The sequence below is a fragment of the Schistocerca serialis genome, chromosome 4, assembly GCF_023864345.2.
Source record: "Schistocerca serialis cubense isolate TAMUIC-IGC-003099 chromosome 4, iqSchSeri2.2, whole genome shotgun sequence".
NCBI classification, from domain to species: Eukaryota; Metazoa; Arthropoda; class Insecta; order Orthoptera; family Acrididae; genus Schistocerca; species Schistocerca serialis.
Window position 1 is genome coordinate 74,462,900 of NC_064641.1, and position 17,642 is coordinate 74,480,541.

Here is a 17,642-nt window from a genome sequence, read left to right on the forward strand (position 1 = left end):
TACCACACGCCGCCTCTCTGAACGCCAGCAGTCGCGTCCGTCTGCTGTTTAGCGCAGTTGCGCGACGCACCTAGCACAGCACCAAACATCCAAGTGCACGTATGCCGTGGGGGGCCTTTCAAAACATTTACTCTATCATCAGCGAACTCTAATTTTGTTGCTTTTTTAATTACACTGTTGGTCATTATACTCGTAATTGCAACAGCATCGATGGGGTATACAGCGAACTTCAAATTGGCGTGAAGTGTTCTACATGCATGTCATTACTAGTTGTCTACATAGCCACGAGTAACGCCATCTACTTCGTGTACACGAGGAAAGATTATGCAGCGGGTTGTTTAATCACAAATCATATTTGAATGTTGATCGTTTCTGAGAAGATTGGATTCTGCCTTGTGTAAGAAGGAGATAGGCCTACCAAGACGTGTCTAAATTCAACACAGGCATTATCGTCGTGTATCACGACTACGATTCAGCGTTCCACAATTTACATCTACATCAATACTCCTCAAACCACCTGGTGGTGTGTGGCGTGTCGGAGCGTACGTCTATTACCATTAAACGATCCCTCTTCCCTTTTCACTCGCGAATGGCGCCTGGGAAGACGTTTGTCGGCATCTTTTTCTTTTTTTTTTTCATTTTTTTGTATGATGTTTGAGATATGTTAACGTCAGCTGATGAACAGAAGTGACGAATGCACGTCACAGGAATATATTGGGTGTTAAATACCCTATACTGCAACTTCCTGGCAGATTAAAACTGTTTGCCGGACCGAGACTCGAACTCGGAAGGGTCTGAGCACTATGGGACTTAACTTCTGAGGTCATCAGTCCCCTAGAACTTAGAACTACTTAAACCTAACTAACCTAAGGACATCACACACATCCATGCCCGAGGCAGGATTCGAACCTGCGACCGCAGCGGTCGCACAGTTCCGGACTGTAGCACCTAGAACCGCTCGGCCACTTCGGCCGGCTCGAACTCGGAACCTTTGCCTTTCGCGGGCAAGTGCTCTACCAACTGAGCTACCCAAGCACGACTCGCGACCCGTCCTCACAGCTTCAGTTCCGCCAGTACCTCGTCTCCTACTTTTCAAACTTCACAGAAGCTCTTCTGCGAACTTGCCCGTGAAAGGCAAAGGTCCCGAGTTCGAGTCTCTGTCCGGTATACAGTTTTAATCTGCCAGGAAGTTTCATGTCAGCGCACACTCCGCTGCAGAGTGAAAACCTCAATCTGGACGCTATACTGGGTTTTAATCGTATTTCACTGTGCACAATGCAGCCTTATTAATGTATCTTCGATATGTATTCATATAATACGACAACTGGTCTATAAGACCAGAAATACGTTCTTTCGACGATGACATGTTACAGACAATCAGACGTACTTTAACATTTCAACATGTACTATATGCTATAAAAGCGAAATTACTATTGAGTAAAATAAAAGAAAAATTAACAGCCAAATGGCGGAAATATCTTTGAAAAAATTCCACATTATTTCGTCCTCTGTATTAGCTCTAATTTCTCGAACTTTTTATCACGGTCATTTAGCGAGATGTATGTAGGAGGCAGCAGTATGCTGTCCGACTCTTATCGGAAAGTGCTCTCTCGAAATTTCAGTAGAAAACCTCTCCGTGGTGCATAACGCCTGTCTTGTAGTGTCTGCCACTGGAGTTTGTTGAATATCTCTGTAATGTTCTTGCTCCGACTAAACGATCCCGTGAAGAAAGCGCCGCTGTTCGTTGCATCTTCTCCACCTCTTCTATCACTCCTGACTGGTAAGGCGCCCAGACGGACGAACAATACTCGAGAATCGGTCGAACAAGCAGCTTGTAAGCCACTCCTTCTGTGGGTGAGTATGGATCTCAGTCTGGAGTCTATGAATATCAGTCTGGAGTCTATGAATATCAGTCTGGAGTCTATGAATATCAGTCTGGAGTCTGCTTTCTCTACTATTTGTCTTATTGGTCGCTCCACTTAAGATACCTCTGAGCAATTACTCCTAGATGTTTTACGATACAGCAATTTGTCAACAACAGAGTAGTTGTACAGTGGTGGATTTCTTTTCCTATGTTTGCCCAATATGCTACATTTATTTACGTTCAGGGTCAAATCCCAGAGACTACGCCATTATTCAGTCTTCTGTAGGTCATTTTGCACTGTCTTCTAGCGTTGCTTCTTTCTTACAGACAGCCCCATCTTCTTCAAACAGTCTTAAAAAGCTTCTCACGATGTTGCTGTTAGCATTGGTAAGGATACCCATGGCTGTCATGCGGATAAGTAAACGACAGGTTTAGATGGGCCAAACTCAGTGCGTTATTTCCTTAACACGGTTGCATATTTTGAATTACTGATGTTCCTTTATTCATTCTGTTAGTGTATCCAAATAACATCAACACTCGTTTTTTCATTACCTCCGTTATTCTCTGCACATTTTTATAAATTTACATGTTTCTTTTCATTTTCAATTTATCTTTTGTGTGTTTCACACCTCACAATTATTCTTCCAATAATTTTTTCTTACCTGTAGCCTGCTCTGTCCACAGTTCATTTTTAAACTATTACATTACCTGCATTTTGTAGTTCTAGAGAAGTTTATGATGTTAAAGATTTTCTTAGTTAAATCACACGCTTCTTTCCTTCTGCTGAATATTTGTACCATTTCTTCCGTTCAGAACCTTTTTATTAATTTTCTTCTATGATTTTTTGTAAATATTGAGGTTGTTTTTTAACTTAACTACTTCCAAATATTGCATTTTGGGCTGTATAAGATCCCGTTATTTTTGTTATTATTTCTACCGAAAATGTCGGGCAAGATATGTTTGCTATTCTAAACGATTGGTGTGTGTGTATATGTGTCTGCGTGTGTGTAACTGGTTTTTTTAGAAGGCTTATCTCACTGAATGCTTATTTTCTTTCTAGAACGTTTGTTTTTTTCACGTTTCGATTACTCATGTTCGAAATATCTCCTCATGTTGATGGTGATTTCCATCTGCGCATCAAAATAGACATGATTAGCAGCAGCCCTATATACCTTGGAGAGTATACGCAGACAGAGGCACCAAACATTGCCAGGAAAAATATGCACCAGACTGAAAAGAGGGGCAAAACATTTTTTTAATCAACCCTCAACCCCAAGGTGTGTTTGAACACTGCAGTTCTTTTCTAATCGTTCGAAGCTGCGTTCCCTTGTTTTTCCCTGTCGTTCGAAATACCTCACACAGCGAAAAATATGACGCGGACTCCGAAATAAGGTGCAACTTCGTGTTTTAGCTTATACAAAACCATTTTCCGTGGTGAAAGAAACGTTAAGTGACAGGAATCTCCGGCTAAGTACAAAACCTCGAAATTTGCTGTGAGGAGTACTCATTGAGCATTACCTGGAAAAAATAAAGTTACGTATTTGATTTTTGTTTTCATACGGCTACCGCATGGTAACAATTAAAGTGCAGCTACTTACGGATGTCCAGTATGGGCTATAATTACCGTGTGACAGTGAAAGATGGTAGACATGACAATGCTTCAATGTGGAACGATTTAAACTGCAAAAGAAATTAGTTCCAATTTTGGCCACCTGGTGCATATATGGAGCTGTTCACTATTTGAATGATGGTATGAAGAAAGGTTCAGAAGTGGAATTAAAATTCAAAGTGAAAGGATATCAATGAGACGATTCAGTGATGACATTGCTATCCTGAGTGAAAGTGAAGAAGAATTTCATAATCTGATGAATGGAATGAACAGTTTAATGAGTACAAAGTATGGATTGAGAGTAAATCGAAGAAAGACGAAGGTAATGAAAAGTAGTAGAAATGAGAACAGCGAGAAACTTAATATCAGGATCGATAGTCGCGAAGTAGATGAAGTTAAGGAATTCTGCTACCTAGGTAGCAAAATAACGAGTGACGGGCGAAGCAAGGAGGACATGAAAAGCAGACTAGCACTGGCAAAAAGGGTATTCCTGGCCAAGACAAGTCTACTAATATCAAATATCGGCCTTAATTTGGGGAAGAAATTTCTGAGAATGTACGTCTGGAGAACACCATTGTATGGTAGTGAAACCTGGACTGTAGGAGCAGAGAACCGAAGCATCTGAGATGCTGTGCTACAGACGAATGTTGAAAATTAGGTGGACTGATAAGGTAAGGAAATGAGGAGGTTCTACGCAGGATCGGAGAGGAAAGGAATATGTGGAAAACACTGATAAGGAGAAGGGACAGGATGATAGGACATCTATTAAGACGTCAGGGAATGACTTCCATGGTACTAGAGGGAGCTGTAGAGGGCAAAAACGGTAGAGGAAGACAGAAATTGGAATACATCCAGCAAATAATTGAGGACTAGGTTGCAAATCCTACTCTGAGATGAAGAGGTTAGCACAGGAGAGAAATTCGTGGCAGGCCGCATCAAATCAGTGAGAAGACTAATGACCTTCCCCCCCCCCCCCCCCAAAAAAAGAAAGACATCCACGCTGCCATTTGGCATGCCATAACGATCAATAATGAAATCAACATTATGTTTTCCCCACTTTTTGACGTTTTTTACCCACGTTCCGTTGCTGTCCTATTACGTACGGAAACATTTCTATACCTCTTTCTTGCAGTCACAGCGCCAGATTTGCACCTGCTGGACAAAACTGGAAGTTTTTTTCAGCGTCAGTCGATCTCACATTAAAGTATTAGCGTATCTACCGACTCTCGGAGCCATATGATAATTACAGCCCACAAAAAATGGTTCAAATGGCTCTGAGCACTATGGGACTCAACTGCTGAGGTCATCAGTCCCCTAGAACTTAGAACTACTTAAACCTAACTAACCTAAGGACATCACACACATCCATGCCCGAGGCAGGATTCGAACCTGCGACCGTAGCGGTCTCGCGGTTCCAGACTGCAGCGCCAGAACCGCGCGGCCACTTCGGCCGGCTTACAGCCCACACTGGACCAGATTTGCAAGTGGTGACAAAAATTGGAACTAATTTTTTTCTAGCGTAAATCGATTCCACATTAACACATTAGCATATCTAACAAGTTTCGCTGTCATACGATAATTCCAGCCCACACCTAACCACCGTGAGTTGAAGCACTTTAATTATAGCCACCTCGTATATGTTTGCACTCCTGGTCTACATTGATCAAGGGAAGAGTGTTTGAACAAGGCAAGCTAAGTTTGTGGAAGTGTCCCTTTGCATTGTCATATGACACGGTAGTTGAGTAGCACAGACGCTTCTAGTGTGGTCAAAGAGCGAAGTGCCAGACCATGTATGTGATGGTCTGATGGAGATCGCCAGAAAGGCGGAGGCCGTGGGTTTCACAATCCAGGTGGTTGTGGAAAAGGTGAACAATCCGTCATGGATCAGATTTCAACATGTAGCACGACACTTTGAACGTGTCAAAAGTCGTTGCGCGCAGGTTCCTCAACTGCTCATATCCATTCAAAAAGCACGTCCAAACGAGGTAGCAGTGAAAATGTTACAGCTGTTTCAGGGCGAACCAGATGGCAAGATTAGGGTCATCAGACCCTCTCTTACACCTAAATAGGCGTTCTACGTATGTTACAGCAAGCATATAATACTAAATTCCGAAACATAAAAATTACAGTGGTACAGACAAGAAAAACATACGCGTAGTTTATATTCGAATGGTAACTACAAGAATAATTAGAGGTTGCAATTACGGCCGGTGTGGCCGACCGGTTCTAGGCGCTTCAGTCTGGAACCGCGCGACTGCTACGGTCGCAGGTTCGAATCCTGCCTCGGGCATGGGTGTGTGTGATGTCTTTAGGTTAGTTAGGTTTAAGTAGTTCTAAGTTCTAGAGGAATGGTGACCTCAGATGTGAAGTCCCATAGTGCTCAGAGCCATTTGAACCATCTGAAGAGGTTGCAATAAGGCAGATTTTTAATTATGACTGGTAGCAGGAATGGGCATGGAGAAAGGGGTGGACGAGGAATGGAACGATGAATGTGATAACACAAAGTTAAAGGATATAAGGGAGGAGAGGACGACTTGACCTACAGGGAAAGGGAAATATAAAGAAGCGTATGTGAGAGAAGACACGAACATGGCCTTCGCTTTTTGACAGAGGGGAAGTTGGCTGTATATGTTCCTTAATTTTAGGGAAGCGCTATCAGTATTATAGGAGGAATTTCTTCAACCTATTTTTAAAGTTAGTAGGACTTCGCATAGCGCAAACAGTGCATATTTCTCCAGAGCCGAGCAGCAGCGACATCGAAGGAGTTTGCCAATGTTTCTGTTTCATGAATCAGCACAGTTAGGATACTAGATAGCTGAGACCTTGTGTTCACACTACGATTGCACTAAAGATGCTTAACCTCTGAGGCGAGGTACTCAAGTGCATGCGCTCTGAGAAGCTTATGAAGTAAACACAACGTATGGTGGTCCCGTAACTTGTCTGGCAGAAATCACCTTAACTGGGTGTCTGAAGCGCTGACATGGCCATAAAGGCGAATGTTGCAGATGTAAAGCACACAACCATTCATGATTAGCTCTAACTGTCTTATGTTTTCACTAATTGTACCACGTTGAATAACACCACAATAGTGGAGGTTCGGTAGAACGAGTGACTGCCGAGCTTGCGTTTCACATCCTCCGGAAATATGTTATGAAACCAATAGGTTCCGAAACTTTTTGGGGGCATAGATGCAGCCGGAAACCTTATATTATATGGCGACAGTATTCTCTGTCCAATTTAAATGCTGATCCAAAATTGTATGGAAGTTCTTCACTGCTTTCTGAAATGCTATTGGGATGCCGTCCAATTAAATCGGAGGCAGCTGTCGCTGAATTCTGAATTCATTCATTTGTGATGGGATACAAAGATTACTTGCGACTCTTGTATTTAGATTAAGCCCAAAGTTTTTCACATTTGTTATCACTGAGGACATCATCATTCGTTTGGGCAGTCGCAGTATTTATATTTTCAGGTCTGGCACTTACGTAGAGCCGGCGATCGTTGGCATACAAATGATGTTTACAGGAAAACAGAATCGATGAAACATCACTGACATACAAGGAAAACAAAAGTGGGTCCTAGATTGATGCTTGTGGAAATCCTGAAAGAACATGTTTTCAGGAAGATTTTTCATTCTCACTCACAGCACTTTGCTCTCCGTTTTTCAAGTGGCTTTCAAACCACTTCAGGGCACTTTTGTTTTTGAATCGCCACGGACGAGTACTAGCTGTATCACTATGGCCACGGCAAAAAGCACCAGAGCAATCAGAGGAAAACTGTGGATTCACTACCGCCGAAAAAACCGCGAAGGAAGGAATAGAAACAAGTGGATTCACCAGAGCCGAAAAAGCCAAATATCCAACCATCATCGGGCAAAGTGACTGTGTGTGTTTCTTGGACTGACACCGGTTGATGCTTACAGACCGTACTCGTAAGGGCCAAACTGTCACAGGCGCATGCTAAGGAAATCTGACGAGGTTTCGGCAGCTTATAAAGGCGAATCGTCACGGGAAGCCGTCCAAGGCGGTTTTTGGGCTACTTCCAAAAATGGTTCAAATGGCTCTGAGCACTATGGGACTTAACATCTTAGGTCATCAGTCCCCTAGAACTTAGAACTACTTAAACCTAACTAACCTAAGGACATCACAAACATCCATGCCCGAGGCAGGATTCGAACCTGCGACCGTAGCAGTCCCGCGGTTACGGACTGCAGCGCCTAGAACCGCACGGCCACCGCGGCCGGCTGTTGGACTACGTGAAAATTCAACAACGTATTTTGTACAGTCACTGATGTTCTTCTTTGGCCTATCAAATTGAGACCCAACCCTCTCCCCCCACCTAGCCCTTGCATTCTCTGACATGATCCCCAGTGACTCTTTCCTCGGATGAATAAACCATTGTCCAGAAAGCACTTCCATGATGAACTGGATTGTAAAACCAAGGTCTCCGACAAGTAATCCATCATTGCGGTTAATCAGTCGCATTCAAAGGTGAATGCCGTCGTTGGGGATAGTCACCGATTTAATGACTGAATATGCAGGGAAGGACTCACAGCATATCTAATGGTTGCTGCTTGCATTTTTCGAGGTGATAATTCGTGCAACGGTACTCTAGTGCTGTCGGCACGGTAGCTCAGCGTGTTTAGTCACAGGGGTGCCTGCCCTCTGCAGTAAAACAAAAGAAAAGTTGACTAAGTATTCAACTATGAACTTGAAGAGGTGTCATTGACTTCCGCCCGGATCAAGTCCGAGAATAATGACGGAAAATACGATAATGAAGGTTCGCGCCTCATAAATAGTTGAATTTGGAACGAAGATAATTAGCAATGGCGGTCGAAGGCTTTCAGCATATAGAAGCCACACTTGTTCTGCCAACGCCGTTGTCAAAGAGGGCGGGAGGTCGGACAGATGTTCAGGGCACTGTCTTGCCCTTCGGAAAGGAATCTGCCTTTAAAAGGCGGAAGAACCACTAATGATCAACGACATGACGACGCAGACGGTGAAGGAAACCACCACATTAAAGACATACAATTTATATCCACAGGACATGTGGCTTGTAATTGGAAAAATGTCTTAATTATATCCCCAATGGCAAAAGATTCTGTATTAGTCCCTCATTCATATCTTTGTGAGGGAACTGACAAGAAGGAGGTGACAATGAGAAAAAGATTGAATAACCAACGGAAGGGTAAGTTTCTACGACTCGGGACGTGGAATGTCAGAAGTTTCAACGTGGTAGGGAAGCTAGACAATATGAAAACGGATATTCAAGATTCAGTCTACATATAGTGAAATGAAAATGAAAGAAGGCAACGATTTCTGCTCACACAAGTAAACAGTAATATCAATGCCAACAGAAATTGGTGTAACGGAAGTAGGATTCGTTATGAATAAGAAGGTAAGACAGATCAAGTATTAGAATCAGTATTTAAAAGAGTTTTGGACAACTAAAAATCGTATAAGGCGAAAGGGATACATAACAATACATCAGTATTTCAAAAATCGTTGGGGCAAGCGGCAGCAAACCGACTATTCACGTTGGTGTGCAGAATCAATGAGACTGGCGATATACCATCAGAATTTTGGAAAACATCATCCACACAATTCCGAAGGAAGCAAGAGGCGACAGGTGCGAGAATTATCGCGCAATCATCCTAACAGCTCTGGCATCTAAGTAGCTGATAAGGATAATATACAGAAGAACAGAAATGAAAATTGAGGATCTGTTAGACCGCGATCAGTTTGGCTTTACGAAAGGTAAGGGCACCAGAGAATTAGTTCTAACTTTGCGCTTAATGATGGAATAAAGACTGAAGAAAAAGAAAGATACGCTGACAGGATTTGTCGATCTAGAAGAAGGTGAAATAGTGCAAGATGTTGGAAATTCTGAGAAAAATATGGATGGGCTACATGAAAATATGTCAAGTACCAAGAGGGGACAACACGACCGGAAGAGCAAGAACGATGTGCTTGAACTAAAAAGGGGGTAAAGCAGGGCTGTAGTCTTACAGACGTAGTGTTCAATCTATACGTCTAAGAAGCAATGGCCGAGCGGAGTGGTCGCGCGGTTTGAGGCGTCATGTCCCGGACTGCGCGGCCCCTCCCGCCGGAGGTTCGAGTCCTCCCTCGGGCGTGGGTGTGTGTCTTGTTCTTAGCATAGGTTAGTTTGCATTAGTTTAAGTAGAGTGTAAGTCTAGTGACAGATGTCCTAAGCAGTTTGGCCTCTTAGTAATTCACACACATTTGAAGACCAATGACGGAAATAAAGCAAGGTTCAAGAGTACAATTAAACTTCAAGGTTGGTGGATATCAATGATAAGATTCGCTGATGAAATTGCTGTCCTCACTGAAATCGAAGAAGAATTACGGGATGTGTTAAACGGATTAAACAGTGTACAAATTACGGATTACAAGTAAATCGAAGAAAAAGGAAAGTCATGAGAAGTAGCAGAAATGAGAACAGCGCGAAAGTTAACACAAGAACTGGGGATCACGAAGTAGACGAAGTTAAGGAATTCTTCTACCTAAGCAGCAGAATAACGCATAATGAGCGGAGAAAGGAGGACACAAAAAGCAGAATAGCACTGGCAGATAGGAAATTCCTGCCCAAGAGAAGTCTACTAGTATCAAATATAGATCTTAGTTTGTGGAAGAAATTTCTGAGAATGTACGTCCGGAGTGAAACATGGTAGTGAAACATGGGCCGTGGAGAAACCGGAAAAGAAGATCGGACCGTTTGATAAGTGGTTGTACAGAAGAATGTTGAAAATTAGGTGGACGGATAAGGCGAGGAATGAGGAGGTTCTCTGAAGAATCGACGTGAAAAGGCATAAATGGAAAACACTGACAAGAAGGGACAGTACTAGGGGGAGCGGTAGAGGGCAGAAACTGTAGAGGAAAACAGAGGCTGGAATACATCTAGCAATTAATTGAGGACATACTGCAAGTGCTACTCTCGGATGAAAAGGTTGGCACAGGAGAGGAATTCGTGCAGGGCAGAATGACAGAAAAAAAAGAGCTGTTTTTGACTACGACCCGTATTTGTAGCGACACACTCACCTGCTTAGCCGCGGAGCCAACCTGAGCAAGCCTGTAAACCAGCACCTCAGTAATGTCAGTCACTATTTCAGCAGATTGTACTTCGCTGTGCGGTGGGCTTTAAAGCCATAACAAATTACACACTGCTATTATCTCCAGAGTGCGTATATAAATCCGACTTTCTGTAGGCTTTTCCCCCAAAGAATATTTGTCTTTCTTTCCTTAACGAATTTAAAGATTCATCCGATTATCCATGTAAGTCATCTACTCGCATAATGACTGTGTGTATTTCTCTTGCGTGAATTTATATCGGCCGTTACTTTAATATCGGTCATTATCTTATCAGCTCTACAAAAATGGAGGAATTGTCGTATTTCTCAAGTATGACACAAAGCTGAGTTTTTTTCCCTCCAGTTTCGGATCTCATTGTCTGAAAATGTTTTCATCTTAAATAGTACACTTAGTTATAATCGTTTAGAATATCAAGACAAACGTGCAGACATTGCTCCATGGGTTGTGACAATATCTTTGGCCGCAGCTTTACAATTTATCGCACTTATTGTTCTTCGAACGGGCGGGCAGAGCTATAAAGTGGCTTGGTGGTCTTGTAGCCTGAGAGCTTGAACTAGCTCCAAGTGAGGAACTAAATGTTCACACCTCACTGACCAGCACGAAGTGCGGTAGCAGCCTAGACTTGACTGGGGACCAACGTCTACTAACCGCAACACTATTTTTCCATGTCATGCGAGCGTCTACTGTGAATCCTTCTTGTGAAGCTTCCCGTGTCAGCAAGTCGTTGGAAAAACCTCCACAAATATAAAGAGGGTGTATCATAACACTACGAAACAAAGTAATTTTTTTTCCCTGTAGCTGGGTTGAAAATACTTTCCTTAGAGTAATTCATATGCGCTGAATACATAACTACAGTCATATTTCCTCTGACAAGTCGGGAAAAAAGTTATGTATGTGTAAATGTTATGGATATTACCTGCGCTGAATTGCGAATGTGAGAAATTTTAGGAAATTAATGTACGTACTTTGGAATGAAAGCACTAAATACTATAAAGAAGAAGTGTATTATAAATGTTTACATTGCTCTGAAATTCGTCACCGACCTTTAATTACACTAAGATTGGCACTGACTTGGTTTAAAAGTGTGTAGAGAAAATGGTTCAAATGGCTCTCAGCACTATGGGACTTAACATCTGAGGTCATCAGTCCCCTAGAACTTAGAACTACTTAAACCTAACTAACCTAAGGACATCACACACATCCATGCCCGAGGCAGGATTCGAACCTGCGACCGTAGCAGCAGCGCGGTTCCAGACTGAAGTGCCTAGAACCGCTCGGCCACTGCGGCCGGAGTGTGTAGAGAGTCTTGTTTTCCGCCTGTGAACATATTCTGTTGCTCTCTGCAAAAACCAACAGTAATCCCCCATTATGTTCGGATTGAAGCGGCCGTAGTATCTTGCTTCCACGGTGGACGTCTCGTGGTGGAATCTTTCACCGTGCTCGTCGCTCCAGGCTCCCATATTTGACGGAAAGAATGTGAGATGCAAATGCAGGACATTCATCTTTAGTGACATTTGGCAACCGAGGTGGTGGAACCCTGTTAGCAAGTTGTCCACAATTTCTGCATAGTTGTCTGCTCTGTGATTCCCACGAAAGTTGTGCACGACAAGCACAAATGAGTCCCAAGTTTCTAGTTCTCGTTTCGTGAGCTCCAATCTGAACTGCGGATCTCGAACAAACTTTCGTGTTTCTGGCCCGACGAAGACTCCTGCCTTCAATTTTTCGTCAGTTTTCATCTTTCCAAACTTGCCTTTTAGGTACTGCAAACCACGATTTGTTTTATCTTTCGCTGCAACAAACTATTTCATAAGACCCAGCTTGATATGGATTGGAGTTAGGTAAATCTTATTACTATCCACAATAGGTACATGTTCAACATTGTGCTATTCGACTACAGGTAAATTTCTTGGTGGCCAATTTTCCGCTATGCGGTGATACTTTTCATCGCGACTAGTCCATAGGCAAACAAAGCACGTGTGCTTTGATTACCCAGTACGCAATCCTAACAATGGGGCTACAACCCTCAAATCACCGCATATATTCCAGTTATGCTCAGCGTACTTAATCAGCATCAAGAGAGTGTTCATTGTTTCGTAGGTTTCCTTCACTTGCAGTCGGAATAGATAGTTTCTGGTTATCATTGTGTAGTAGCGCAGGTTTGAAACTGCTTGATTTAGAGTCAATAAAAAGTCTCCACTCTTCTGATACGTATTTATTGCGTAGTTCCTTTATGAGTCCTGTCACGTCCTGACAGAAGCAAACATCGCCTCCAACAGCATAGTACGCTGCGATTTCATGCGCCGATCAGGACAATGGGTAACTGTGACACCTCTCTAGAGTAAGTTTCACACCTTCAGTCAGGAACCCAACAGTTCAGATTTATCTTTCAACAGGGACTAATCGTGAACCAGGTGGTCCAGTTAGGCTTGGCTTATCAAATGTGCCTTTTTTATGTCATTGTCGGGATCATTCTTATACTCCATAGTTCCAGCGTCACTGTCATTACCTTCAGTATCATTGCATCGGATGAAGGATAAATTGGTACTGGGTAATCTGTACCATGCGCCACAGGCTTTAGAGCAGACTGAAAATCGGGATTGACGATTTTTGACTTGTTCTTCTCGCTGTACCTGGATGTGTTGCTCAAGCAGAAACCGCAGTTCGAGTGGTGATCTGTTTGCTCCCGCCAAATCAAGGTAAGAGCAAAAGGCATTCGATTTCGCTTACCGTTTAACCATTCGTTTCACATTCGAAGTAATGTTTGTAAGCTATATACGTATAGCTTACAAACATTCTGGTCATGTTCTGGCGTCGGTCGGACGTCGTATACTTGCCCCAAATGTAGCAAAAGTAGTCTGGACGATTCACACAACTGCTCCTATTCATGTTTCGTTTACTAAATTACCATACAGCGGATTACCGGATCGTCTTATATGAAATCACTTAAATGAATGTTACCGCGACTGTTGATTAATAGAACACAGAACCACACTGGCATGAACTGTTCTCTAGTCACCTCCGAATCAGACTGATTGATGAGCAGGAGAACTTGCACGGGAACTAATTTTATAAAACGTGTTGAAACCTGCCTGTGCGCTGTGTGTTGTCGCAGACTAGTTAGAACTTGTCCAAGTCTGCCTGATTGTTTTCAGTACTGCATACTTATCCATCCACAAACGCATAAAGTAGAGAAACCATGAGAATACACACACGTACATACACACTGACACAATCGTTCGTCAAACACGGCTCGTTGATGCAGCTACATATTAACCCATGTACAGGCTTTAAATATCGTATGAATTTCAGCCATAAGTTTAAAGCCAGGCGTTCTACAACATTTCCGATAGCAAAATCGGAATCAGCGCACATTGTCACACAACACTCGCGCTATTTTCACCCATTAGCAAATTCATTGTTGCGTAGTGTATTTAAAGGCCTAAAAGCAAACAGTTGAAAGTACAAGACACTAGAACCAAATTAATCCCATTAACGCATGAGACATTGTCAGCTGGAAAACGCTCATGAGTGCAGCGCACGAGGTGCATTCAAGTTCTAAGGCCTCCGATTTTTTTTCTAATTAACTACTCGCCCGAAATCGGTGAAACTGGCGTTACTTCTCGATGTAATCGCCCTGCAGAGGTACACATTTTTCACAACGCTGACGCCATGATTCCATGGCAGCGGCGAAGGCTTCTTTACGAGTCTGTTTTGACCACTGGAAAATCGCTGAGGCAATACCAGCACGGCTGGTGAATGTGCGGCCACGGAGAGTGTCTTTCATTGTTGGAAAAAGCCAAAAGTCACTAGGAGCCAGGTCAGGTGAGTAGGGAGCATGAGGAATCACTTCAAAGTTGTTATCACGAAGGAACTGTTGCGTAACGTTAGCTCGATGTGCGGGTGCGTTGTCTTGGTGAAACAGCACACGCGCAGCCCTTCCCGGACGTTTTTGTTGCAGTGCAGGAAGGAATTTGTTCTTCAAAACATTTTCGTAGGATGCACCTGTTACCGTAGTGTCCTTTGGAACGCAGTGAGTAAGGATTACGCCCTCGCTGTCCCAGAACATGGACACCATCATTTTTTCAGCACTGGCGGTTACCCGAAATTTTTTTGGTGGCGGTGAATCTGTGTGCTTCCATTGAGCTGACTGGCGATGTGTTTCTGGATTGAAAAATGGCATCCACGTCTCATCCATTGTCACAACCGACGAAAAGAAAGTCCCATTCGTGCTGTCATTGTGCGTCAACATTGCTTGGCAACATGCCACACGGGCAGCCATCTGGTCGTCCGTCAGCATTCGTGGCACCCACCTGGATGACACTTTTCGCATTTTCAGGTCGTCATGCAGGATTGTGTACACAGAACCCACAGAAATTCCAACTCTGGAGGCGATCTGTTCAACAGTCATTCGGCGATCCCCCAAAACAATTCTCTCCACTTTCTCGATCATGTCGTCAGGCCGGCTTGTGCGAGCCTGAGGTTGTTTCGGTTTGTTGTCACACGATGTTTTGCCTTCATTAAACTGTCGCACCCACGAACGCACTTTCGACACATCCATAACTCCATCACCACATGTCTCCTTCAACTGTCGATGAATTTCAATTAGTTTCACACCACGCAAATTCAGAAAACGAATGATTGCACGCTGTTCAAGTAAGGAAAATGTCGCCATTTTAAGTATTTAAAACAGTTCTCATTCTCGCCGCTGGCGGTAAAATTCCATCTGCCGTACCGTGCTGCCATCTCTGGGACGTATTGACAATGAACGTGGCCTCATTTTAAAACAATGCGCATGTTTCCATCACTTTCCAGTCCGGAGAAAAAAAATCGGAGGCCTTAGAACTTGAATGTACCTCGTAAAGAAAGCTTCAGACATGAAGTTGTTATTACATTGATCGTATGTAGGTACACTGGACTACTAGTTTCGCCAAGGCTAAATACCATCTTCAGATGTGAAAGGTTACAAAAATTGCAAGAATATTACATATTTGTAACTGCAATCCTAAATTAATGATTTTCCGTTATTTCTTTTTCACATACCCTCAGTGTATTGGTTATGAAGTCGTGGTGTGCAATCAACTGCACCTTAGTTTGTGTACCATCGTAACAGACTGTGAATTTCAAATAAAAAATGAAATTTCCTTTACTTGAGCTATTACAGTAAATATATAAATTCCAATGTACGCCTAAGATAACATTGTCTCGCAATGAAAAGAGAGTAAACATTAAAAAGTGTAACTGTGTCCTCCTGGCAACACAGAGTCAGACAGGCGTGGCACATCAAGAAGTGCCGCCGGTGTCCGAGTTGACTGCCGGCTGCATACTGCCGTACACCAGTTGCGCAAGTAAAGTAGTGAGAGGAGTGCCACCAGATGGCAGCAATTTCACGAGCGAAAACAAAGATTTTCTAGGACTGTGTATTGTGGTACTTTTGTGTCCTCTGCTAATTATATATTAAGTTTTATAACGTTTGCAGCTATTTTAATAAGTTCATTCCAGAATATTACCTGACAAACCGTTAACGCTGTTCTCAAGATGGTTGAACGAGAGGAAGTTATACCCACACACACATACTTTAATATCCTATAACAACTTATAAGTGTTCGTTCTAAGCAACACAGCCGATTTATAAGACCTAACATATAAATGAAAGGTTCTTTTTTTGTGACCTCGCAAGTAACAAGAAATAGATTTTACTTATCACAATTTTTTCCCTTCAAGTGCTTCCTAAAGGCTTTACTTGGCCAATGTCTGTTGCAGGTGAAGAGGAGCATAATGCTGAAGATGGCGGACGCTTGCCAGGACATGGCCAACAAGCAGACACGCTTCCACGAGATGTATGTCCAGCGGCACAACAACGTCAGGTAAGGCCTCATCCTTCAAGTATTCTCGCGAAATGAAGCAGTTGTGTCGTGGCAGCAATCAGAGTCATAGGCTCCTGGGACAACATACCTTTTCCCCTCTTTGAAAGAGATGACTGATTGTAATCTACATCTGCATTTATACTCCGCAAGCCGCCCAACGGTGTGTGACGGAGGGCACTTTACGTGTCACTGTCATTACCCCCCTTTCCTGTTCCAGTCGCGTATGGTTCGCGGGAGGAACGACTGCCGGAAAGCCTCCGTGCGCGCTCGAATCTAATTTTACATTCGTGATCTCCTCGGGAGATATACGTAGGGGGAAGCAATATATTCGACACCTCATCCAGAAACGCACCCTCTCGAAACCTGGACAGCAAGCTACACCGCGATGCAAAGAGCCTCTCTTGCAGAGTCTGCCACTTGAGTTTGTTAAACATCTCCGTAACGCTATCACGCTTACCAAATAACCCTGTGTCGAAACGCTCTTCTTTGGATCTTCTCTATCTCCTCTGTCAACCCGACCTGGTACGGATCCCACACTGATGAGCAATACTCAAGTACAGGTCGAACGAATGTTTTGTAAGTCACCTCCTTTGTTGATGGACTACGTTTTCTAAGGACTCTCCCAATGAATCTCAACCTGGCACCCGCCTTACCAACAATTAATTTTATATGATCATTCCACTTCAAATCATTCCGCACGCATACTCGCAGATATTTTACGGAAGTAACTCCTGGCAGTGTTTGTTCCGCTATCATATAATCATACAATAAAGGATCCTTCTTTGTATGTATTCGCAGTACATTACATTTGTCTATGTTAAGGGTCAGTTGCCACTCCCTGCACCAAGTGCCTATCCGCTGCAAATCTTCCTGCATTTCGCTGCAATTTTCTAATGCTGCAGCTTCTCTGTATACCACAGCATCATCCGCGAAAAGCCACATGGAACTTCCGACAGTATCTACTTGGTTATTTATATATACTGTGAAAAGCAATGGTCCTATAACACTCCCCTGTGGCACGCCAGAGGTTACTTTAACGTCTGTGGACGTCTCTCCATTGAGAACAACATGCTGTGTTGTGTTCGCTAAAAACTCTTCAATCCAGCCACACAGCTGATCTGACATTCCGTAGGCTCTTACTTTGATTATCAGGCGACAGTGCGGAACTGTATCGAACTCCTTCCGGAAGTCAAGGA

At 43.2% G+C, this 17,642-nt stretch overlaps 1 protein-coding gene across 1 annotated transcript in view; it reads left to right on the plus strand.

The window, feature by feature from the left end:
• LOC126473799 (adenylate cyclase type 2) overlaps positions 1 to 17,642 on the plus strand; it is a 324,328-nt gene that overhangs the window by 63,256 nt on the left and 243,430 nt on the right. Inside the window, exon 3 of the mRNA XM_050101077.1 lies at positions 16,343 to 16,446. Within this exon, the coding sequence (XP_049957034.1) occupies positions 16,343 to 16,446 (104 nt within the window). The remainder of the gene's footprint in view (positions 1 to 16,342; positions 16,447 to 17,642) is intronic.